Source organism: Balaenoptera ricei, chromosome 20 (genome assembly GCF_028023285.1).
Source record: "Balaenoptera ricei isolate mBalRic1 chromosome 20, mBalRic1.hap2, whole genome shotgun sequence".
NCBI lineage: Eukaryota > Metazoa > Chordata > Mammalia > Artiodactyla > Balaenopteridae > Balaenoptera > Balaenoptera ricei.
Window position 1 is genome coordinate 6,681,787 of NC_082658.1, and position 23,165 is coordinate 6,704,951.

Consider the following 23,165-nt stretch of genomic DNA (forward strand, 5'->3'; position numbering starts at 1 on the left):
CCGAGTCACTCCACACGTTGTCCTGGGTGCCCACTGTGGGCTGCACCGGTCGCTCTTCCCCGCATGGGGTTGGGGAGCTGGCCGGGTGCAGGTTCCAGCCTCTCCAGAGTGCAAGCCACGCCGGATGGTGTTGATTTGCCAGTGACTAATTTTCCTTAAAGGATGGTCCATTTCACCAGGGCCAGGAAAACAACAGCTTGCGAGGAGCCGCTGGGTCTGGGTTTCCCAGCGCTGCTGGCAGCCTGGTCAGGCTTCTGCTGGCCTGGCCATCACGGCCGGCACTGGGCATGGCTTCCTGCCATCCTTCCAGGCCAGCGGCCCCCCTGGGTAGTCTCCTTCTCGTCCTACCACCCGCAGCCACTGCGGCACTGAGTCTTTCAAACCTGGCCCGTGAGGCTTCTCTCCAGATCTGGGTCCTGCCCAGGGCAGCCTCAGCTCTCCCTCCCCAGCACTGGTTCCCTCCCCCTGAGGGAGCCCCCTCTGAGTCAGCTCCTGGAATCTGTCTGCCTTTCCCCAAAGGCCTCAACGCCCAGGGTTTGACCCCCAGACTGAGCCCAGGCCGGTTCCCAGAGTACCCTGGAGCACGAGGCAGCCCAGCCAGAGCCCTGATGCTACCCCCTCCCCAAGGTCTCCCTCCCAGCCTCGCCCCTCCCCTGCCTGTGCACCGCCCCAATCCTGCTTTGCTCCAGGCAGCGACTACTTTACAGACTGATTCCCCTCAGCCTCTGCCCCGCCCTCTCCTTCCTCCTCCTCCCTCCTCCCTCCACCCCACCGCTCTGCGCGGCAGGCTCAGGACTGCTGGAATAATCCTGGGGCAAACAACCACTCGGAGAGCTGGCGATGATGAGAGGGAGCTGCTGGGACCACCAGAAAAAGCCACAGGGTGACCCAGGACTCAGGACCCAGGAGCATGAGACTTGCAGGACAAGAGACAGGTAAAGCGCCCGGGGCCAGGGTGGGCGGGGGGAGTACGGTGGCAGGGCCAGTAAGGAATCTAGAGTCCGGGAGTGGCGAGCTTGAAGCGGAAATGGAAACATCAAAAGCTGGAAGGTGAAACCTAAAATCCTAAAGTGTGGGCTAAGAGGGGCAGGGACCAGAGCGTGAGGTTGGTCCTCATCCCGGACCGGCCACCTGCCTGCTGTGTGTGATGGCAGGCAGGTCACCTTACCCCCTCTGGACTCAGTTTCCCCATCTGAAAACCGGGTCCGTTCCAGCTCCAATAGCACTAGGAGAGGGTGCTCTCTAGCGTAGAAAGGAGCGGAACTTAGTAACATCTCTCCTTAAAGAGGGGGGTGGCTGTCGGGTAGAGCAGTGCAGCTGCCGTGAGTTACTGTGGGTCAGGATCACCCGGGATGCTTTAAAAACACAGCTGCCCAAGCGCCGGTGCAGACCCTCCAGCTCAGGCTGCCTGGAGCAAGGCCCAGGGCCCCGGTATGTCACAAGCGCCCCACCCCCAAGCCCCCTCCTGACTGTGCCTAGCAACCTGTTTAGGGCCCTGCTTTCCAGGCTGAAGGTCCTCCAGGAGCAATAGGATGGAGAAATAATTTCTGTGTCAGCAAGAAACGCCACTGAGCGCTTCTTCCCATCAATGCAGGAGCCGGGCCACTACGGGGGTGGGCTGGGGTGGAGTGGGCTTTGCAAGAGGGATTACCGTTTGGCTGGGCCTGACCAGAGGGTCTGCACAGAGTGGGGGTGAGTAAAGCCCTCAGGGTCAGGGTCAGGGTAGGGCTGCTGCCCGGCCAGGCTGGAAAGGAACCAAATGCTCCAACCCACCCTCTGCGCTTCCTAGCTGGCCAGCTGCAGGTGACTCTACCGTTCACACCCAATGGCAGTGGGCTGAGCCAGGAGTTTGAAGGCGATTGGCCGGAGATCCCAGAGAGGTCCCCATGTGTGGCCGGGGTCATCCCTGTCATCTACTACAGCGTCCTGCTGGGCCTGGGGCTGCCTGGTGAGTGGGGAGCTGGGTCTGGGGTCCTGGGTTTGCCCAGAAATTGGGGTTCTCCTTCAATGGGTGCCAATCCTCTGGGCTGACCCCTGAAACCCAGGATCATAGACCCCAGGGCTCTCCTTGCCTTTGGGGGGTGATCTGGGTCACTGGAAAGCCAAGCATAGTGGGGAGTAAAAGTGAGGGGCCAGGAGCTGGGGTGCTCTATAGCTAAACCCAAGTTTTCACCACAGCAGACAGCCCCCGTCTACCCCCAGGAATGGGCACCTCCTAGGATGACTAATCTCGTGCAGGACCGCCCCCAGCTCCATCAAAAGCTTCCTGTACCATCCACTGCGTTCAGAGAGCAGAGCTGGGGGTCAGGTGGGGTGTGGATGCAGGAAAGGACGGGTGGAATTAGGGAATTGCCCATCCCTGCCCGTTGCCAGGGAAGCTGGTGTGTAAGGCAGTGGCCTACGGTGCATGACTGGACAAGGCAGGGCTGATCTGGTTCACCTTCCAGACAAAGTGAGGTTTAAGAAGGGTCTAGAAAGAGGAAAAGGGAAGCCAGAACCAGCAGGTGGGGAGGGACGATGAGAAAGCAAATCCGAGGAGCCCTTCTAACGCCTCTGACCTCTCCCCTCCCTGACCTCGGTTGCCATCAGTCAACCTCCTGACCACAGTGGCCCTGGCCCGCCTCGCCGCCAGGACCAGGAAGCCCTCCTACTACTACCTTCTGGCGCTCACGGCCTCGGATATCATCACCCAGGTAGTCATCGTGTTCGTGGGCTTTCTCCTGCAGGGAGCCGTACTGGCCCGAAAGGTGCCCCAGGCTGTGGTGCGTGCGGCTAACATCCTGGAGTTTGCTGCCAACCACGCCTCAGTCTGGATCGCCGTCCTGCTCACGGTCGACCGGTACAGCGCCCTGTGCCACCCCCTGCGCCATCGGGCCACCTCGTCCCCAGGCCGGACCCGTCGGGCCATCGCTGCTGTCCTTGGTGCTGCCCTGCTGACTGGCATCCCCTTCTACTGGTGGATGGATGTGTGGAGGGACGAGGACCCCCCCAGCACACTGGACGAGGTCCTCAAGTGGGCTCACTGCCTCACCGTCTATTTCATCCCTTGTGCCGTTTTCCTGGTCGCCAACTCGGCCATTGTCTGCCAGCTACAGAGAAGGGGCCAGAGTGGGCCTCGGCCCCGGGTGGGCAAGAGCACCGCCATCCTCCTGGGTGTCACCACGCTCTTCGCCCTCCTTTGGGCACCCCGGATCTTTGTCATGCTCTACCACCTGTACGTGGCCCCCGTCTACAGAGACTGGAGGGTCCACCTGGCTTTGGATGTGGCCAACATGGCGGCCATGCTCAACACAGCAGTCAACTTTGGGCTCTACTCCTTTGTGAGCAAGACTTTCCGGGCCACTGTCCAAGAGGTCATCCATGACGCCCACCTGCCCTGCACCCTGGGGTCACAGCCAGCAGGCATGGTGGCGGAACCTGTGCTGAAGCCTGCAGGACTCCCCAGAGGGGCAGAACTGTAGAGGAGGAGCCCATGCAAGGAGCTTGGGGTGGCTCACCGCCAGATTACTGGGGTCTTTGTGGTTGCTCCCACAAAATGTTATCAACACCCTACTTTGCAATCTGGGGATGGAAGGAGAGGCTCCTTCCTTCAGGGGTGGCTTCCCAGGAAGCTAAATTAATGTTGGTTGAATGAATGAATGAATGAATGAATGAGTGAATGAATAGATGGATGGATGGATGGATGAATATGAGTTGTTTCCAGGCCACCCCTTCCTGGAGCCCACCTCTCATTCCCTGAGTTGATTACTTCTCTGGCTTCTAGTGGCAATGCCGGGGAGAAAGGGAGATGTCCGCAGGATTCCAGGCCTTTCCTGGGCTGCAGGAACCAAATGCAGGGGGCCGAACAATGGGAAAGGGACTGCCTGGGAAAGGGAGTGGTCTTTTTTTTTTTTTTTTTTTTTTTGAAAGGGAGTGGTCTTAAGCAGATTCAATGCCCCAGCCCTGGGGTGACATAACCTCTGGGGTCTCTAGCATCCTGGACTGATTAAATCCCTGCCCTGGAACCAGAACAGGTTCAGGGGCCCAGAACAGCCCTGGGGCTGCACTTTTCATGGTTGCTGAGGACCAGGACTAAGAAAGAAAATGCCCTCTTAGCTCAGGGGCCAGGAGAGCAGGAAGGGGGATCCCGGCCACACCCCTGAGCTCACTCCTCTTGGAGAAGAAGCCTCTTTCTCCACCAAGGGGAGGAAGGGAGATGGCTCAGCCAATCTGAGACTATGAGGGGCTCTGCTCGGCCCCTCCCAGCCTCTCCTTTCAGCCATGCCAGCTGGGAGAGGCAGCTAGGAGAGATTAACAGACAAACCTCCCACCTGCTCCAGGCACTGGGTAAACACATTAGCAGTCTGCTTTCTGCTTTCAGATCAGACTGAGATGACCTTTCCCCTGAATGTGAGGTCCAGGCGGGCCCCCACCGGCACCCAACCCCTTAATGGGATCACAGAAAGGAAAGAGCCAGTTGTGTGCCGGGCAAACAGTCAGTGCAAAATAAATGCACTTGGCTTTCCCCCTTTCCTCTCTACTTCTCCCCACAGCAGGAATGTCCAGGAAGGGATTTTCAGCCACACCCAGAAGGAGGAAAAGGCAGGTCCCCAATCCTTTATCCACAATTCTAAACTCCAAAAACTCTGAAAACCAAGACAGTTTTCCTGAGTTTGCCACAAACACACCAGAATAGATACAAGACCACGTATATCTTGGTGCCGTCCAGCTGCATAGGTTCCACTGCAGACTCTCAGTGGGTGTGATTTTGCAACAACTCCCTACACCCTGCCAGAATAGAGATCTGTTACTTTATCTAAACCACACATTACCTTCCTCTATTCTGAAAAATTCTGAATTCTGAGACACCTCTGGTCCCAAGAGTTCAGAGAGAGGATTGAGGACATGTAAGTCCCATCACTTTTGCCACAGCAAGGTCTCAGCTGGCCCTGAGTGGGTCTGGGGCATGGCAGATTCCCCCATTGTTACCGAACCAAACTTAGGTCCGCTTGCCTGCTCACAGTAAAGCCAATCTACTGACACCCGGTTGTGGTGAAGGAAAGGGCAACATTGATCGCAGGGCGCCAAGCAAGGAGTTCAGGCAGCTAATGCTCAAAAAGCTGCAACTCCCTGATGGCTTTTAGGGAACGGTTTTTAGACAGGGTGAGGGAGAGGGTTGCAGGGTGAGTGATCAGCTCGTGGACACTCTTCTGATTGGTGGGTAGTGAGGTAATCAGGAGTCAACATCATCAACCTTCTGTTTCCAATTGGTCTGGAGTCTACATGCTTGTGGGCAGCATACAGTTAATTTCTTCCACCTGGTAGGGGTTTCAGTATCTGCAAAACAGCTCAAAGGACTTGGCACAGAATATTATCTATAACCCTTGAGGAGGAACTAAAGGTCCTTGACTTTGTTTAACGACTAAACTATTATTATTTTGTCTTGTTTGACTGTTTTCCTTTTTTCCAACAAATGTATTTCCATGTAATTTAACATACCAAATAAGGAGTTCGGGCCTTTTAAGCCCTAGCTGCCTGGACTCCTTGCTTGGTGCCCTGCAATAAACGTTGCACTTTCCTTCACCACAACCAGTGTCCATAGATTGGCTTTACTGTGAGCAGGCAAGTGGAATCAAGTTTGGTTCGCTAACACTATGTGCAAACAGACGTGTCCATGGGTAGAGCTGATGCACCAGAGCTTCATTCCTTGCTTAAAGGGGAGGGGGTGCGAGTCCAGGTACCCCAAGAAGGGGCACAAGAAGATGAGATGATGCCTTCCCCAGCCCAGCCCCAGGGGCCAAATCCACCCTACAGAGGAAAGGTGCTTTTGATGCAGAATCAAATGGAATGTCTTGAGGGAGAGACCCGCCTCCCCCTCTATACGAAACCTGTGGGGCCCTGCAGGAGAGCTGCCCAGTGCCAGGGGAGACCCTTGGCATGGAAGGCAACTGCGGTGGGGCAAGGCTGGAAGCCTGGGACTTTCCTGGTGGTCCAGTGGTTGGGATTGTGTGCTGCCACTGCGGGGGGCAAGGGTTCGATCCCTGGTCAGGGAACTAGGATCCCGCGTGCTATGTAGCACAGCCAAGAAAAAAAAATGAAGATGGGAAGCCTCTTTCAGCTGGCTGGTGGGCTGTCTTCAAGGAGACAGAAAGATTCACTCACCTGTCCCCAAACACCAGGGAAACCAGGTAGCTCCAGAAACAGGTGAGGAGGCTCTATTGAGGCAGGTAGCATTTTGCACTGGTGGGGGATTCGAGCCACGGGAATGTGGGTGTCCCTATTAATGTGACCTCACTTGTACCCACAGGCTGGAGCGACATCAGTGTTTTCAAATAACCCAGTATCCTGAGTATTGCAACCATTTTACAGACAGAGGAAACGGAGGCACAGAGAGGTTCAGTGATATGCACGTGGCCCTAAGCTGCTCAAGAGCAACAGTGAGACTCAAATTCATGTCTACTGTTTCGTTCTCAGTCCGCCCGTCACCTTGCAGGTGGTCTCGGGTGCAGAAGATTAGAGGAAGGGCAGCTTCAAGGCTGTTGGCATCACTTATAACTTTTTGGTTCTGGACTTAACAGATTCAGGAACCAATATCATATTTCTCTAATAAGATGCATTAGGTAGCAGTTCCTTTTTAATATTTTCGTAACTTTTAATAAAAGGACGAGATCATCACTGTGATAAGCATGTCACTGAAATGGGAATGAAAAGTATTCTTAAGACTGCTCATGGGCTTCCCTGGTGGCGCAGTGGTTGAGAATCTGCCTGCTAATGCAGGGGACACGGGTTCGAGCCCTGGTCTGGGAAGATCCCACATGCCGCGTAGCAACTGGGCCCGTGAGCCACAACTACTGAGCCTGCACGTCTGGAGCCCGTGCTCCGCAACAAGAGAGGCCACGATAGTGAGAGGCCCGCGCACCGCAATGAAGAGTGGCCCCCACTCGCCGCAACTAGAGAAAGCCCTAGCACAGAAACGAAGACCCAACATAGCAATCAATTAGTCAATCAATCAATCAATAAATCTTTAAAAAAAAAAAAAGACTGCTCATGTTTCCTTTATGCATTTCTATTGTTAAACTCTCAGTGACTTCTGGAGAACAAGACAGCGTGGGTGTGGGTTACCCTTCTCGCCTCCATCCCATCTGCTGAAATACCTTGGCTAACGGAAATCCTTTTTGGAATTCTAAGTTTTTTCCTTACAGGTCCCCCCCCAAGCCCCGCCCCACACACAATTTGTCAGTTGATCTTATGTTCTATTTTTAACCCTTTGTTAATATTTAAAGGCAATTATTTTTCTAGTGTCTTTCACATCTTTCCAAGTCTATATATGATTTTTGCTGTTTTCTGGTCTCTACATCCATGTGTATTTGCTTTCTAGGGCTGCCATAACAAAAAAAAGCCATAGACTGAGTGGCTTAAACAACAGAAATTCATTTTCTTAAGGTTCTGGACACTGGAAGTCCAAGATCAAGGTGTCGGCAGGTTTGGTGTCTTCTGAAACCTTTTCCCTTGGCTGGCAGATAGCTGTCTTCTATCTGTGTCTTAAAAAGCTCTTTCCTCTTTGCGGGCACATGCCTGGTGTCACTCCTCTTCTTTTAAGGACACCAGTCATATTGGATGAGTGGCCACCCTAATAGCCTCATTTTAACTTAATCATCTCTTTAAATTCACATTCTGTGGTACAGGGGGGTTAGGGCTTCAATCTGTGAATTTAGGGAGACACAATCCAGCCCATACACTAAGGTTATTTTTCTTCTCTTTTCTTTTCTTCTTCTTCTGTTTTTTTTTTTTTTTTTTTTTGGTCCCTGTCACACAGCTTGTGGGGTCTCAGTTCCCGGACCAGGGATTGAACCTGGGCCTCCACAGTGAGACCGCTGAATCCTAACCGCTAGGCCACCAGGGAACTCCCCACTATGGTTAATTTAAAGAAAATTGTTGGTTTGGTTGCATACCCAGCTCTTGATGAAAGGAATTTTTCTCTTAGCTTTATAGGAAATGTCCCTCCACTTTTCCTTCTGGTTGGTGTAGCAGGATTCGGCCTCAGTCTTGTATCTTTCAACACGACCGCTCCTTTCTCCCTGGATTCTTGGAAGATCTTGATTAAACCGTAGTGAAGATGTATCTGAGGACAAGTGTCTTCCTTCAAGAAGCTTTCCCGGAGTCTGCTACAGAGCTTTTAAATTCCACACTGAGAGTATCTTTTCGTTCAGAAGAATTTTCTTCATTTTCTTCATCGTGGTTGGGTTGCTGGCCCCCTTTCCCCTCCACCGCTCTTATTTGTCATCAGGCAGGAGAATAAATGCGTCGTTTGCCACATTTCCTGGGTTCCCTTTAGTGCTCTCACCTCCAATAGCGTTTTTTCCATTCTGCGTCCGGCTTCAAGTTTGCACGACCTGCGGGCATCGCCAAAGACTCCCTGTTATCCGCGCTTCCCTCCTCTGCTTCCTCACGTGATACCAGTGCTCCCAGGGGCTTCTGGGGAGCAATCTCACTCCCCCAGCGCCACCCCCACCCCGCCCCATTTACATTCCCGTCCAGCCCGCTTCGGGCTAGTTGGGTAAAGCGCCCCACAGCTGTCCACGTCCTCCTGGGATGGGGAAAGGTGGGAGGGGACCAATCGCCAGGCTTCTGGAACATCTGCTGTTTTCAGCAACCTGGCCCAGGGGAGGGGGTCCCCCCGCTCCAGAGAGCAAAACTATACTTTTCCACTGAATTAAACGTTGAGCGTCTTGGTCGGCCAGGTTATAGATATGCCGGCAGGGACAATGGGACAGTCTTTGACATGGGGGTGTCTTGGGAATCTTGACTCCCCCAGCCCCAAAGCCCTGGCTCCTTTGTCAGTGGGGAAGCTTGGGCTCCTTAGAGGGTCTTACGGCCCAACTTCCCCCTTCGGCCTGTCGCTATGGGCTCAGACAGCAGAGGGCGCTGCAGGACTGGAGGGACGGACAGACTGGCCTGGGAGCCTGGGGGCGGGGCTTTAAGCCAGATTTCTAGGCAGATCCGAGTTATTGCAAAGAAACGGTGTCAGCCCCGCGAGCCACGGCCAGCGGGGCGCAGTTGGGTGGGAGGACTCCGCTGTTCCCCTGGTCACACCCCTCCACCCTGAAGCCACGAAGCCACGTGCTTCCTCCCCCTGGGGTTGGGGGTGGAGGCGGGCGGCAGGTCACTGCAGTTTTCTCAGATCCTTCTGGTGGTTGGAAAGGCTTCCTGCGCGAGGCACTCTATGAAGGGCCCTTTCATCACCCTCGTCCCTCCCCTCTCCAGGGGCAGGGTCCGGCCAGCCCCTCCCCCCCGGTCTCAGATTCAGCTGCCTGCCTTCTCCAGTGTGCGGAGCTCAGCCCGCCTGGGTTCAGAGCCCCAGGGCTCCAGTCAGTCCTCCGGGGTCCCAAGTTCCACCAGCGATTCCTGCCTATGGCGACCACTTGGGCATCCTGCCCCCTAAGGGAGTTTGAGTCTTGTCACCAGCCGAACACGACAAGGATGGAGGGAAAGGGGCTGGGAAGGTGAGGAGGGAGGGAGCCTGCCAAACCCCACAGTGAGTCATGAGCAGAGCTGGGACCCAGGGCGGAGGGAACCAGGGTGGGGCTCCAACGACGCTCCCGGTCCTCTAGCCAGGAGGACCTGGGGAGGCTCTGGGAGCACCTTTGGGGGCAGGAAGCCAGGCCTGGGCTGAGGGGCGCCACGTTGAGCGGAAGGGAAGAAGGGGAGGTGGGGGGGGGGGGCGAATCCAGAGCATACTCCCGTCTGAGGCCAGCTCCCAGGCCTTCACACCTCTACTCAAGGAGCCTGGAAAGGGGACCCACCCTGGGGAGAAGGGGGCCTGCCCGCCTGGCACTCCCTCACCTTCTCCTTGAAAGGAAAGCTCAGGCCATCCTCCAGATCCTCCTGGAGAAAGTGGCCGAGGGCCTGACTCAGCCTCAGGGCTGCCCAGAGTCCCCCCCACCTGCCCTCCTTTACCTCCGTTTCCTCCTCTGGGCAGGAGTGGGGAGGGGGTGTTGAGGACACAGTTGGTCTCCTTCCCACAGGTCACCCCTGACCTCTGAGCCCAGGTCCCCATCCCCATGGCCGGGTGTGAGGGGCTGCGTCCTCCCCCCGCCCCAGTCTGGCCTTGGGCGCCCCTCCCACTGGATTGCCAGTCCCCCGCCCCCTCCACAGCTGCTGGAGGTGAAAGAGTCAACGAGGTCTGTGGCATTTCCTTCCCAGGCTCCTCCTGGATGTATATTTAGCAGACAGGGCAAGGCCCAGGGAGAGGAATGCCCAGATGCCCTGGCACTGTAGCCCCTGATCTGCCACACCACTCCTGGGGGGGGGGGAGGGGCGATGGAGGGGAACGGGGCAGGGATGTGTGAGTTGGCTTTAAACGGAAGGCTGTGGTCTCAGAGAGGATTTCGAGGCCCCGGTAGGAGAGGGCAGGACATTGCTCTTTTTCCAGGGAGAAGGACTGAGTGACCAGGTCTCCCAGGGACACGGGGGGATTGTGGAAAAGAGGGCTGGGATCAGAGCGCTCACTGTGGAGGGGCCCTGGGGCAGGGCTCGCTGGGAGAGTTCCTTCCGCCTACTGAGCCCCAGTGCTGGCCCCGGCCAGGGGGCCGTGGGAACTGAGGGTCTCTGGCAGGGTGCCCCTTCTGGTCCAGGCACCCACCCGGCTGGCTGGATGTGGCGAGAGGTGAGATGGCTGGGGTGCACTGTGCCGGGAGCTGCCTGTCCCCTTTGGGATAGCAGACGTTGCCACCAGACATTGCATGGGGTGGGGCTAGAGCAGAAGAGTTTTACTAAGTTCTCCACGGAGAGCACTTCCAAGGGCTCTGCCCTGGAGAGCGTGATGTTGAGAAATAACTGGAGGTGGGCTGATTGCAGAGTATTTTGACTTTGAGAGGGTGGAAACTGTGAAGCAAGTAATCCAATTCCTCCAAGAACCTCTGGGACGCTCTGTTCTTGGGGACTATGCTTTGTTTGCATGTTTGTTTTTTTTTAATTGGAGTGTCTGCACCCTTCCCAGAGACCCAGGGAGAATTCTGCAGATCTTTACCTCTCACCCCCAGGGCTTGTCACCAGGGGCCCTCCTTTCTTCCCCGGGTCAATGGAGCAGTCCAGCCAGATCCCAGAGAGCCTCCCACTTGTCCTAGAACTCAGTTCCCTGACCCACTGACACCCACTGAGGCCTGGGGTACGCGCATCTTCGGGTGGGGCCCCCTCAGCCAGCAGAGAAATGGGCCCTTCCAGAAAAGATCCAGGGGTTGCCTGCCATCAAGACATGCCAGTGGTTACAGGACTTAGTCTGTTTGGATTCCCCTGAGCAGGGGTCACCACCCTTCTAGAACTTTCTGTGTCATGAACCCTCATGGTGGTAACTAACCCAAACCCCTTCCCCAGAGCGCCCTCTCTACAAACTATAAGGACGCAGTTTGACCTGATAATTCTTTCTGGGGGGAGACTGTAAAAGTAGGGAGATGGACGCAAGTGAGCTGATCTGCTGTTTGATGCAAAGAGCACACAAGTGTTGCGGTGGGACACGGTGGGGAAGCCACTGGGCTGGCACCGGGGCACCTGGGTTCCAGGCCCTTCTCTGACACCAACGCACTGTGTGACTTTGGGAAAGTCATTTCCAACCCCGGGGGTCTCCGTTACTTTGTCTGTAAAATGTGGAGGTTGGACCAGATGGGACCAACGGTCAAGTCCATTGGCAAACTCCTGAGTCCTCCATGAACCTTGGTTCAGAGTAGAAGAGGCTGCTGGTTGGGAGGCATCTCACAGAATAGGCAGCATCTTCTGAGCATTTTCCATGGACCAGGCACTAGACTGAACATTTTATTTGCACCATCTCATCGACTACTCACAATAACCTGCAGGAGGTGAAACCGTGTAACTCGGATTAGGACTTGAACCCATGTTTAACTGAGATCGCACACTTGGTCTCAGGATTTAATGAAGCTCAGGTTCTTGATGTCTCACCACAGAAAGAATTCAGTGAGAGACAAAGTGATAGGTAAGAAGTGGATTTATTTAGAAAGAAACACACACTCCACAGACAGGGTGGGCCATCTCAGAAGGCAAGAGCGGCCCCAGGGTCTGGGGTTGTCAGTTTTTATAGGGGTGGGTAATTTCATAGGCTAATGAGTAGGAGGAGTATTCCAGCTATTTTGGGGAAGGGGTGGGATTTCCAGGAATTGGACCACCACTTACTTTTTGACCTTGATGGTTGACCTTGGAACTGTCATGGCACCTACGGGTGTGTCATTTAGCTGAAGCGTTACAATGAGTGTATACTGAGGCTCAAGGTCTAGTGGAAGACGACTCCTCTGCCATCTTGGACCTATTTGGTTCTAATCAGTTTATGTCGTGTCCTCAGACTCTGTCATTCTTTCGAAGGTTATACCCTGCCCCTTTCCCTCCTGTTTCAGAGGCAGGAATTATTGCATCCATTTTCTAGATGGACATACTGAGGGTCAAAGAGTTAAAGCAATTGGCCTAAAGAACATACCTGGTTAGTGGGGGAGGCAGGACTCGGATCAAGGCCCGTTTACCTCTGCGTCCCGTACATCTAACAATTGTGCAAGGCTCAGGGAGACACTTGAGTTAGCGTGGAGCCCAGGTCCAGAAGGGACGTACAGCGCATAGTCTGCACGTCCAGACACACACGAGCACACATCTCTTTACTCTCACTCTTGGAGACAGGTAAGAACAGGGAGTATTAATAGTTTGGTGCAGCCGGAGACTGGTGGGGGGGGGGGGGAGGGGGCTGTCGGCAGTGGGAGATGAAGCTGGAAAGGTGGGTTGGTGCCGGCGTGGAGGCCGCTCTTTGTATGCAGGCTGAGCTTCTGAAGGTTCTTAGGATCAAGTTCTAGAAGGATCCCGCCGACGGCATTCTAGACAAGGGATCGATGAGTTAGGAGGCTGGATGCCCCTTAGGAGACCACTGGGATGGTCCAGGCTAGAAAGTGTGAGTCCAGGACAGAGGCCCAGATGCTCCTGTCAGGGTATGCTGAGTTTGGAGGAGACCCGGGGACAGAGGGAGGGAAAGCTCACCCCCTCTGTGGCCCCTGGAACACTTCTGGGGAGAAGGAAGGTTGTGGAAGAGGCTGGACATGGAGACAGAGGAGGATATTTTGCCTGTGTTGTGACATAATCCCCCATGAGACGGTCCCTATATTACACCCTGGGTTTCCACCGCTACATAAGTTGGGGGGTTCAGCTCTCTCCCTGCCCCACTGATCAGCCTGTGCCCGTCAGGGCTTAGCCCTGAGTGCAGGCATGCAGAGGTGTCCCTCTAGACTCTGGACAGGTACCTAGAGGTGGGCTGAAGGGAAGGCAAGGTTGGGGGCGAGCAGAGATCCACCCCCCCCACCGGCAGCCCTGGTGGCCTGGCCTCCCCCCGCTCACCTCCCCTTGCTCACTTTGCCACAGCTGGCGTTTCTAGTGCCGGGGGCGCTGGGGCCCGTCCTTATAGGGCTCATGTGATGGCTACACGTAAGGAGCCAGAGGCCTGGGGGAGGCTGACCCAAACACCGCCCCCTTCGGAGCTCAGAACAGTGGCCCGGAGCAGGGCCGGCCGCTGAGGTCAAGAGGCTGGAGGCTCTTCCCTTCTCTGACCACCTCTCCTAGCCATGCCCCCTCCACCTTGAATCTTCCTACCTTACGTGCCTAGAATTCTGGGCTCTTCAGAAGCCCAGAATTCCCCAGCTCAGCCACATTCCCTGGCTCCTCTGACCCCAATATGGGAAAAAACGAAGGCCACTCAAATGAGAGCAAGCAGAGGCTATTTATCCAGAGTGTGCTACACAAGAAGTCGGCCACCATCACCCGCGCGGGACAGGGAGGGGAAAGGTGTCCTAGTGGGGCAAAGGGAAGGTGTCAGGTGTGCACTGATTGGAGGCTATGGGCACAGGGAAGCTTAGGGGGGCTCACTAGAAGTGGGGTGTCCTTGGGACTTCCCTGGAGGTCCAGTGGTTAGGACTTGGCGCTTTCACTGCTGGGACTCAGGTTCAATCCCTGGTCGGGGAACTAAGATCCTGCAAGCTGCACGGCGGGGCGAAAAGAATAAGAATAAGAATAAAAATAATAGAAATGGGGTGTCCTATGTGACTGGTTAGAGGTGCATACCTGGTTTTCTCTGGTTGGTCCTAAGCTGAAAGCAGGGATGAGAGTTAGGGAAGCTGTCAATCATTAATCAGTTCTGGCCATTTGGGGCGATTGCTACAGGGGTTATTGTTTGGCTTCCTGGACCGGTTGTTGGAGATGGCGGTCTGATTCCCTGCAAGTCCGACTTACAGCTAGCAGGCCGGCTTCCTGGCTTGGTTGCTGCAGATTGTGGGTCAGAGTTCTATTTTTATAGATGCTCTGGCCATTATCCATCTGTATAGCCAGTCTCTCAACAACAACCCGTGAATATCACTCTGGTTTTTCAGGCAAACAAACTAGGAATCGAAAAGGCTAACTGACCTGCCAAAGTCCCAGAGCCAGTAAGTTTCAGAATTTGGAGAGGAGCCCACTGGTTTGTGCTGATGTTTTTTCCCCTTCAGTCTTCTGAAGGCAAGGGTCCTGCCCCCTAGTCTCCAGCTCCTATGCCAGTACTTTGAGCACGCTCTCAATAAATATTTATTTAAAGGAACTCATACTAATGTTTGAGGCAACCAAGTAGAAATGCAAAGAGAGAGTCGGGGGCGGGGAGTTCCCTGGCGGTCCAGTGGTTAGGATTCCAGGCTTTAACTCTCATGGCCCGGGTTCAATCCCTGGTTGGGGAACTGAGATTCCGCAAGCCATGTGGCGTGGCCAAAAAAATAAATAAAATAATAGAATAAAATAGTAAAGAGTGGGGGATCCTGGCTGAAGAGGCACCTGCAGTTAGAACTGCCGAGCTTTTGGCCACCTTCCCCCCTGGCATCCCGCAAGCATCTCTGCACTCCCAGCTTGGAAGCTGAAACCACAGGCTGAGACTTGTGAGTCTGGGCCAGTTGGACCGGGAGAGAACTGGCCTCTGGGAGACAAGAGCTGTCTGCCCACGGGCCTGTCCACCCCTCTGTTATTATCAGCGTACTGGGGGGTCTGGTCCAACCTCGCTGAGTGAAAGGGACAGCCAAGAGCTGAGAAGGACACTTCCTCCCAGGAGCTGGCCTGGGGGCATGGCCAGGTGGTGGGGATGGGAGCCTGGGGCCCCGCTGGAGGCAGAATTCTAAGGTGGCCTCGTCCCTGTCCTCAAGAGTTATTCCATAATTATATCATGTTACACAGTTAGAGAGATTCCTAGTGTGGAGAGAACCACACCGCAGGGCAAAGGCAGTGGCCTGAGGGCAGGTGGCCTGATGGGTCAGGTGATGGGGGTGCTCAGACACATGGCGGGGGGGGGGGGGGGGGGTCAGGTGACCTGGCTGCCAGCGGGTTCTGTACTTGCCCTGAGACTCTCCCCGAGCCCTAGTTTCTGTATCTGTGAAGGGAGGCGTTGGCCTGAGTAATCTAACCCTACCAATTATGATCCAGATTCCCTTGAGGCCAGGATTAAGGCCAGCTCCCCAGGGTTACGCAGGTCAGGTGGGTGTAGGTGGCTCCTTGGTCCCGGGGAAAGAGACAAGAAGAAGAAATCATTTCCGGATGTGGGTGTGGTGTCCGCAGGCCCGTGTGATTCCCTCAGGGCCCCTCACCCCCTCATCCCAGCCCCCCACCCCACCCTCCACAGCCTCAGTTCCTCTACAGCCTCAGGGTAGAAGGGCCACACCTAGGAAGCAAAAAGACATGTGGCCATTGATATTTCCCGGGGCTTGGCTCTGCTTTCCTCCCGGGCCCTACAGGAGGAGGGGTGTGGTCACAATTGATATAGGCTTTTTTTTTTGGCCACGCCTTGCGGCATGAGGGATCTTAGTTCCCTGACCAGGGATAGAACCCGCTTACCCTGAGTTGGCAGCGCGGAGTCTTAACCACTGGACCGTCAGGGAGGTGCCCTGATAAAGACCTTCTGAATCCCACAGCCTGGGGAGCATCCAGGAACCTGGCTCACTGCACACAAGGTTGTGCCTCGGGAGTCTGAGCCCAGGCCGGGGAGGTGACTGACCCCTCGTGACCCCACATCACGGCCCTTCTGACTTCCGGGTGGACACAACTCGCTGCAGGAGAAAGGGAGTGGGCGGGGCCCTCCAAGCAGCCGCCTTTAGACATCTCAGTGGCTCTGCCAACTTCAGCTTTCTCTCTTCTTTCTTGTCTCCAGAAAGGCATCCCACAGAGGACTTGGTCCCTGAAAAGCTAAGGAAAGAAAAAAGCATGCAACTAACGATTATCATACTAGGTGAAGTAAGTCAGAAAGAGAAAAACCAATACCATATGATATCACTTATATGTGGAATCTAAAACATGACACAAATGAAAGTATCTATGAAACAGACATAGAGAACAGACTTGTGGTTGCCAAGCGGGGGAAGGGGGAGGCAGGGAAGGATTGGGAGGTTGGGGTTAGTAGATGCAAACTATTACATATAGAATGGATAAACAACAAGGTCCTACTGTATAGCGCAGGGAAGTATATTCAACATCCTGGGATAAACCATAACGGAAAAGAATATAAAAAAGAACGTACGTATATGTATAACTGAGTCACTTTGCTGTATAGCAGAAATTAACACAACATTGTAAATCAACTATACTTCAATAAAAGAAATTTTTCTTTTTGGAAAAGAAAAAGAAAAAGCGTCATGTAGGCTGGGCAGACGGAGCAGAGACACAGAAAACAAGCTGAGGATGCAGAGGGTGGAGTTCTGGGAGAAAAGGAAGTCGTAACCCGTTTAGCAGCCAGGATGAGAAGATGCAAAAAGAAACTGGACTTGGGAGACAAACCTCTCCTTCGGCAGAGGAGCTGCTTGGTGCCAAATCAGATCTGGCAAAGGGCACGCAGATTTCATTACAGACTCAGTTGTGGATTATTGGTGCTGATGGAGAGAAGGGAGCCGTGGTCCACAGGCCTCTGTCACCTCTCCAGGCTTCCAGCAGTGGGTCCCCTGGCCTCTCTCCTCCAGGCTTGTCCCCTCCTCTCTCTGCAGCCAGAGTCACCTATTTATTTTATTTTATTTATTTATTTTTTTTTTAATTTTTTGGCCACGCTGCACAGCTTGTGGGATCTTAGTTCCCTGACCAGGGATCAAACCCGTGCCTCCTGCAGTGGAAGCGTGGAGTCCTAACCACTGGACCGCCAGGGAAGTCCCTCCAGAGTCATCTTTCTCGATGCAGTCCTGACCCTGCATATAGTCACTGCACAAAGCCCTCTGCTGGCTTCCTATTGCCTCGGGTGAGGTCCTGCCCTTTCTGGGGCCTGGCACCCAGCCTCTCAGCCCATCTCTCCCCACATACTCCCTCCCAACCACACTCCAGCCAAGCTGTCAGATTCCCAACACCTCCTCAGTGCCTGACAAATGGATGTTACTATCCATTAAATTCGTACCAAGTGCACAAATGATAACAGGAAATCTGGCCAATTGGAGAGTTTCCTTTTCGTTTTGGAATTCCGGGCAGGGCAGGCGGCACCTGCATGCACACCGGCCTGAGTGCCTTTGCTGTGTTACTCTGTCCAGTGACGCTGCAGAGAGTGTCTGGGCCCCAGGGAAGTGGGCGGCCGCCTGGGCCTCAACCACCCCCATCCTTTGCTCCCTGTCTGTCACTGGATGCCCTCCATGGGGTCCCAGAGGAAAGGAAGGGCTGCAGGCCCAACAGATGGCTTTTGGTGGGAGCTCTGGATTACATTGTTTGACTACCTGGACAGGGGCCCCTTTGAGTCCTCCAGGCCCTGAAACTCACCAACAGGAGTAGAGAGCAAGGTCGAATCTGAGATGGGTCTGAGATGCCAGCTCCTGGGCGGGAAGGAGGAGAAATCTGCACAAAGCGTCCTTCTGCAACGAGGGGCCCCAGCAGGGAGGCCTGCAGCTAAGAAAACATTTTTAGTGGTTTTTGCTGCAGGCATCTACATTCCTGAATAGCTAAAGGGGAGCAGGCCCCAGTTGGGGGCAGGGAGAGGCACCTCACCTGGCCTTGCTACAAGGAGCAGGCATTGAAAGGAGCTAGAAATGGCAGCAAGTTAAGGACAGACCTTCAAGGAAGCCTGGAGCCGACAGACAGGGCCCAGCTTTCTCTTGGGGAGTAGAGAGCTATGTGCAATGTTGAGTTTCTGCTTGGGGGGTGGGGGGCAGTCCCGTCTCCACGAGGCTTTCAGAGAAAGGAATTTGCAGCTGAGGGAGAGGAGTGCCTTTCCTCTCTATTCCTAGATTCCAGAGTGTATCTGGAAAGAGCTGGGGCCAGGCACGTTGGTTGCCCGACCATGGCTGGGTGGAACCAAGTGGGGCAGCTCTTTGCTTAAGAGACGAGAGTCTCTTTAGCTCCAAAGGACACCACTCTGGATCCCAGACCCAAAGCAACAGGCATTGTGGAAGGCAGAATTCTAAGATGTCCCTTGGGTGTTGCCCTTGAGATTATTTTTCATTAAATGGCAAAAGGGATTTTCAGTGGAATTAAGATTACTAATCAGTTGACCTTCAAATAGAGGGGTTACCCGGGTGGGTCCGACCTAAATTGAAAGAGCCCTTTATACATACATACATATATATATATATATATATATATATATATATATATATTTTTTTTTTTTTTTTTTTTTTTTTTTTGCCTGTGTTGGGTCTTCGATGCTGCACGTGGGCTTTCTCTAGTTGCGGGGAGTGGGGGCTACTCTTCGGTGCACGGGCTTCTCATTGCGGTGGCTTCTCTTGTTGTGGAGCACGTGCTCTAGGGGAGTGGGCTTCAGTAGTTGTGGCTCGCTCGGGGGCTCTAGAGCACAGGCTCAGCAGTTGTGGCGCACGGGCTTAGTTGCTCTGTGACATGTGGGATCTTTCCGGACCAGGGATCGAACCTGTGTCCCTTGCATTGGCAGGCGGATTCTTTTTTTTTTTTTTTTTTTTTATGGCTGTGTTGGGTCTTCGTCTCTGTGCGAGGGCTTTCTCTAGTTGCAGCGAGCGGGGGCCACTCTTCATCGCGGTGCGCGGGCCTCTCACTATCGCGGCCTCTCTTGTTGTGGAGCACAATCTCCAGACGCGCAGGCTCAGTAATTGTGGCTCACGGCCCCAGTTGCTCCGCGGCATGTGGGATCCTCCCAGACCAGGGCTCGAACCCGTGTCCCCTGCATTGGCAGGCAGATTCTCAACCACTGCGCCACCAGGGAAGCCCGGCAGGCAGATTCTTAATCACTGCACCACCAGGGAAAGAGCCCTTTAAAAGCAGAGGGTTTTGGGACTTCCCTGGTGGTCCAGTGGTTAAGACTCTACTCTTCCACTGCAGGGGGCGCAGGTTCAATCCCTAGTCAGGGAAGTTCCTCATGCCGCGAAGTGTGGCCAAAAAAAAAAAAAGTAGAGTTTGTCTGATGGCAAAGGGAGAGTCAGAGTCAGAGATTCTAAGCAAAAGAAGGATTTGATGCACAGTCAGTGGCTTTGAAGATGGAGGGCTGCAAGGAAAGGACTTGAGAGCCAACTCTAGGAACTGAGACTCTGTCTCAGCCAGCAAAAGCACAGGGACCTCAGTCCTACAACCACAGGGAACTGGTCCTGCCAATAACCTAAATAAACTTGGGAGTGAATTCTTTCCCAGAACCTCCAGTAAGAGCTCAGCCTGGCCAACTCCTTGATTTTGGCCTTCAGTCTTAAGCAGAGACCCAGTCAAGCCCACCCCAGACCTCTGACTTACAAAACTGGGAGCTAATAAATGGGGCTTGTTAAGCCTCTAAGCTTGTGGTGACTTGTTATTGGCAATATAAGTGCCTACACTGTGAAGGTTCCAGGTCGTGCATGTTGACCCAAGTGAGAAGGAAAAGGCACGATTCCGATTTCACCCACAACCTTGGGGTTGCAGCCTCTTCCTGCACTCCGGCTGTGCCCCTCCTCCACACAGAGGCATCGAAATCTTTGTCCATGTAGCCTCTGCCAGAGGCCCCAGCTCCAGTCACTGGGCTAGGAAGTTTGGGAACAAACTATTTATCAATAGACAAATTACAGGTGAAGGGCACAGCTTCTTAGGCTTAATTATCCATGTTTCTTATACGTTTGCTTCTCTGCTAACTTTTCCTATATTTCTGCCCATTTCTGAACCTGTTGGATCTCTCAGTCCTTGACAAAAGCAAAATCCCTTCCAGCAAGTTATCTAGGACTCCCTGTCAGGACCCAGACTATTCTTCCAGAGAGTCCCTTAAAACTCAGAATGAATTGTTGTCTCTCTCTTGGTCCCATGACCTAAATGACTTGATTCATCCTGTGGCAAAGATGGTTAGCCGTCCATCCAAATCTCTGCTCCCCTTCCATAGTATAGAGTTTTCACTAAGGAGCTGAGACTACATTTCCCAGCTGCCCTTGCAACTAGGGGTGGTCATGTGACTGGTTCCCACCAATAGAATGTGAGCAGAAGAAACGTATGCCAACACCGTAAGAAGCAGGGTAAGAAGCAGGTGTGCCTCCCCCGTACACCCCTTCCTCTTCTACCAGCTGGATGTAGATGACAATGAGACCCTGGAGAATGGCAGAGCCCCGAGATGGAGAGAGCCTGAGTCCCTGGATCACCATATGGAGGAAAGCCACTGGCCAATAAATAATGCCTGGCTCGGACTTCCCTGGTGGCGCAGTGGTTAAGAATCCACCTGCCAATGCAGGGGACACGGGCTCCAGCCCTGGTCCGGAAAGATCCCACATGCCACGGAGCAACTAAGCCCATGCGCTACAACTACTGAAGCCTGCGCGCTGCAACAAAGAGTAGTCCCCGCTCGCCGCAACTAGAGAAAGCCCGCGTGCAGCAACGAAGACCCAACACAGCCAAAAATAAATAAATAATTAAAAAAAAAAAAAAAAAAAGAATGCCTGCCTCGGTGTGTTATATGAGATATATGAGTAAGAAATAAATTTCTAAGATATTTAGACCATTATACATTTGGGGATCTATTTATTACTGCTTTTTAGCCTACCTTTTACAATACACACCCCTCTACTAGGCCTGCGACCTGAATCAAAGTGCACAAGGTGCTGACTAAACTCCTGGGATGAAAACTTCCAAATATCCCTGTATTTCACTGCCTTTGGCTGACTCCCATCCCCGTCCTGGTTCACACTGTCTGCTCCAAAGTCTGGCTGACTCAGCTGGCCTGGGCCACCATCCATCTGCTGTCGGTGAGTGCCTGGCTCACAGAAAAATGCACATTTATTCCCCCAAAACAGGGTTCCTTTTTCAGCAAAGGTGGTGTAGCAATATATTTGGAGAAGCGAGCTACTATTCAGCACCCTGGCCCCTGGTACTTTGGGACGCAGCCAGGAAGCAGACATCTTCAGACCCAGCTCTCTAAGTGAAAGGTGCCAGCGCTTGGAGAAGAGGTGGACCAGGGTAATGGAGGGAGGGAGGAAACCAGAATGAGGTGACTACTCTCTCAGAAAGCAATTAAGCATTTCTCGGTAGCCTCAGGGACAACCTCAACTTTTTGTACTTTTCCCCCAGGGAGGCGGAGGCGTGGGGGAGGAGAGCCTCTGTAGCTGCAGCTCTTGAAAACTCTGCTTTGTGATGTGGCATTGAGAAGACTCCGAGAAGCTCTCCGCAGAAAGGCAGCCCCACCCTGCCCTCTGCCTGGGGATGCCCGCTCCCCCACCAGCCGCGGGTCTCCGGTATAAAGACCCCATCCTCTGCCTGAAGCAGCAGCGCGGGGAGCCCTGGAAGGGACTGCAGTGGGGACCGAGATGCAAGAGGGCGCCACCCCACTGTCCATACCTCGAGTACAGTTCTGGATCCCCAGCCCCAGTAGAGAGGACAGGCTTGACTGTGAACAGTCACGCAGCCTAGAACAGGTCCAACAGGAGTGGGGCTCTGTGGTAGCTCATGGATGCCACAGCCCAGCTCCCGTATGGGATCTAGATGCCCTGGAGGTCATAAACTTACACAGCAGCCCATGCTTCACAGGGCTCCAGCATGACTCTGCCTCAGCAATATCCAGGGCAAATTTGCTTTTGATTTGAGTCTGGAAATAACAATGGCAGACTCCCCGGGGCCCAGGAATCTAGCCACTGGCTCCTCCTGGCTTTTCCAGTCCGTGAGCAAGATGCAACCAGATGCATAGCCTGGCACAGAGGTTAAATGACAACGACCTGACCTGGGCTGCCCCACAGATGCCCAGAACCCACTCAGAGAGGGTCAGCGAGGGTCCCTTGGCCTCCCCATACCTCTAGGTGGGCACACAAGAGCCCTGAATCCTCCATGTGCAGCCAAAGGGGCGCCCCTGCTTCCCATCCCAGGCAGCTCTTGGCACTAACCCTGAAGTGGCGATGAGCTGAGGAAGCAGGGCTGGGCGCATCTCATGCGAGATACACTTAGAGATTTTTTTTTTTGGCTGCACTGCGCGGCACGCGGGGTCTTAGTTCCCTGACCAGGGATCGAACCCACACCCCCTGCCATAGAAGCGTGCAGTCTTAACCCCTGGACTACCAGGGAAGTCCCCATTTAGAGATTTCAAGTGCGAATCTTTTCCCAACTTCCCCTGATTCCTTCATCGTGGCTCACCACCCTTTCTGCCCAAAGTCCTTTCCAACAATTTAAATCCTGCCTTCTCTACACCCAGCTTGGTTCCCCTCATTCTGTCACTTATAACTTTGGACTCTGCTCTCATCAGTTCCTTCCAAATGTCCCGTCTCCGAATCTAGCTGGGTCCTTTCCATGCCTAGTTTGCAAACATGTCTGACCTGATCCTAACCTGCAAGCCCCATCTCTCCGAAAGGTACCAGGGGGCCGGGGTTTGACAGGTGTAATGATCCAGTGCACGGGTGCTGGGTGCCCACAGGGAATGCCAGAGACCAAGGTCTTCCCAGGACTGACAGCTCAGATGGCTCCCGGGGCAGAATAACCTGAGCCGGCTGCCCTTTCCTTCTTGTGAGTGACTCAGCAAGAAGCTGGCAGACGAAAACAAATCTAGTCCTGGATCTTGCAGAAGGGGTAGCAGGCAAGGCCATGGCCTTAGGCTATGTAGGGAGAGGTACTGAGGCTAGCGGCAGAGATGGATGCTGAAAATATGCTCAATCTCACTTAGATTAAGAGCAGTCAAATGAAAACTATACCCAGGTCCAGTTTTCCACAAAGCAGATTGGCAAACATCAAAGGTTTGATCACGCACTGAGTTGGCAAGGGTGGGGAAAGGATTTCTCATGCTT

The 23,165-nt window shown here is 53.9% G+C and overlaps 1 protein-coding gene and 1 long non-coding RNA gene across 6 annotated transcripts in view; one reads left to right on the forward strand and one right to left on the reverse strand.

Moving 5' to 3' along the window:
• Positions 1-570: 570 nt before the first annotated feature.
• On the forward strand, positions 571-5,526 carry GPR142 (G protein-coupled receptor 142). The gene is given in 4 exon segments (XM_059907074.1): positions 571-882; positions 884-935; positions 1,790-1,948; positions 2,590-5,526. Coding segments are annotated over 4 exon segments (1,125 nt in total). The 5' UTR covers positions 571-840; the 3' UTR covers positions 3,462-5,526.
• Positions 5,527-11,962: 6,436 nt separating this feature from the next.
• LOC132355786 (uncharacterized) overlaps positions 11,963-23,165 on the reverse strand; it is a 46,896-nt gene continuing 35,693 nt past the window's right edge. For 2 of the 5 annotated variants that reach the window (XR_009499692.1, XR_009499690.1), the window contains 3 exons: positions 17,752-17,877; positions 16,798-17,010; positions 15,650-16,209 (listed from right to left, as the gene is read on the reverse strand). This is a non-coding gene — a long non-coding RNA (uncharacterized LOC132355786). Of the gene's footprint in view, positions 12,846-13,719; positions 13,996-15,649; positions 16,210-16,797; positions 17,011-17,751; positions 17,878-23,165 lie in introns of those variants that run through there. The other 3 variants (XR_009499694.1, XR_009499691.1, XR_009499693.1) reach the window with 3 other exon arrangements.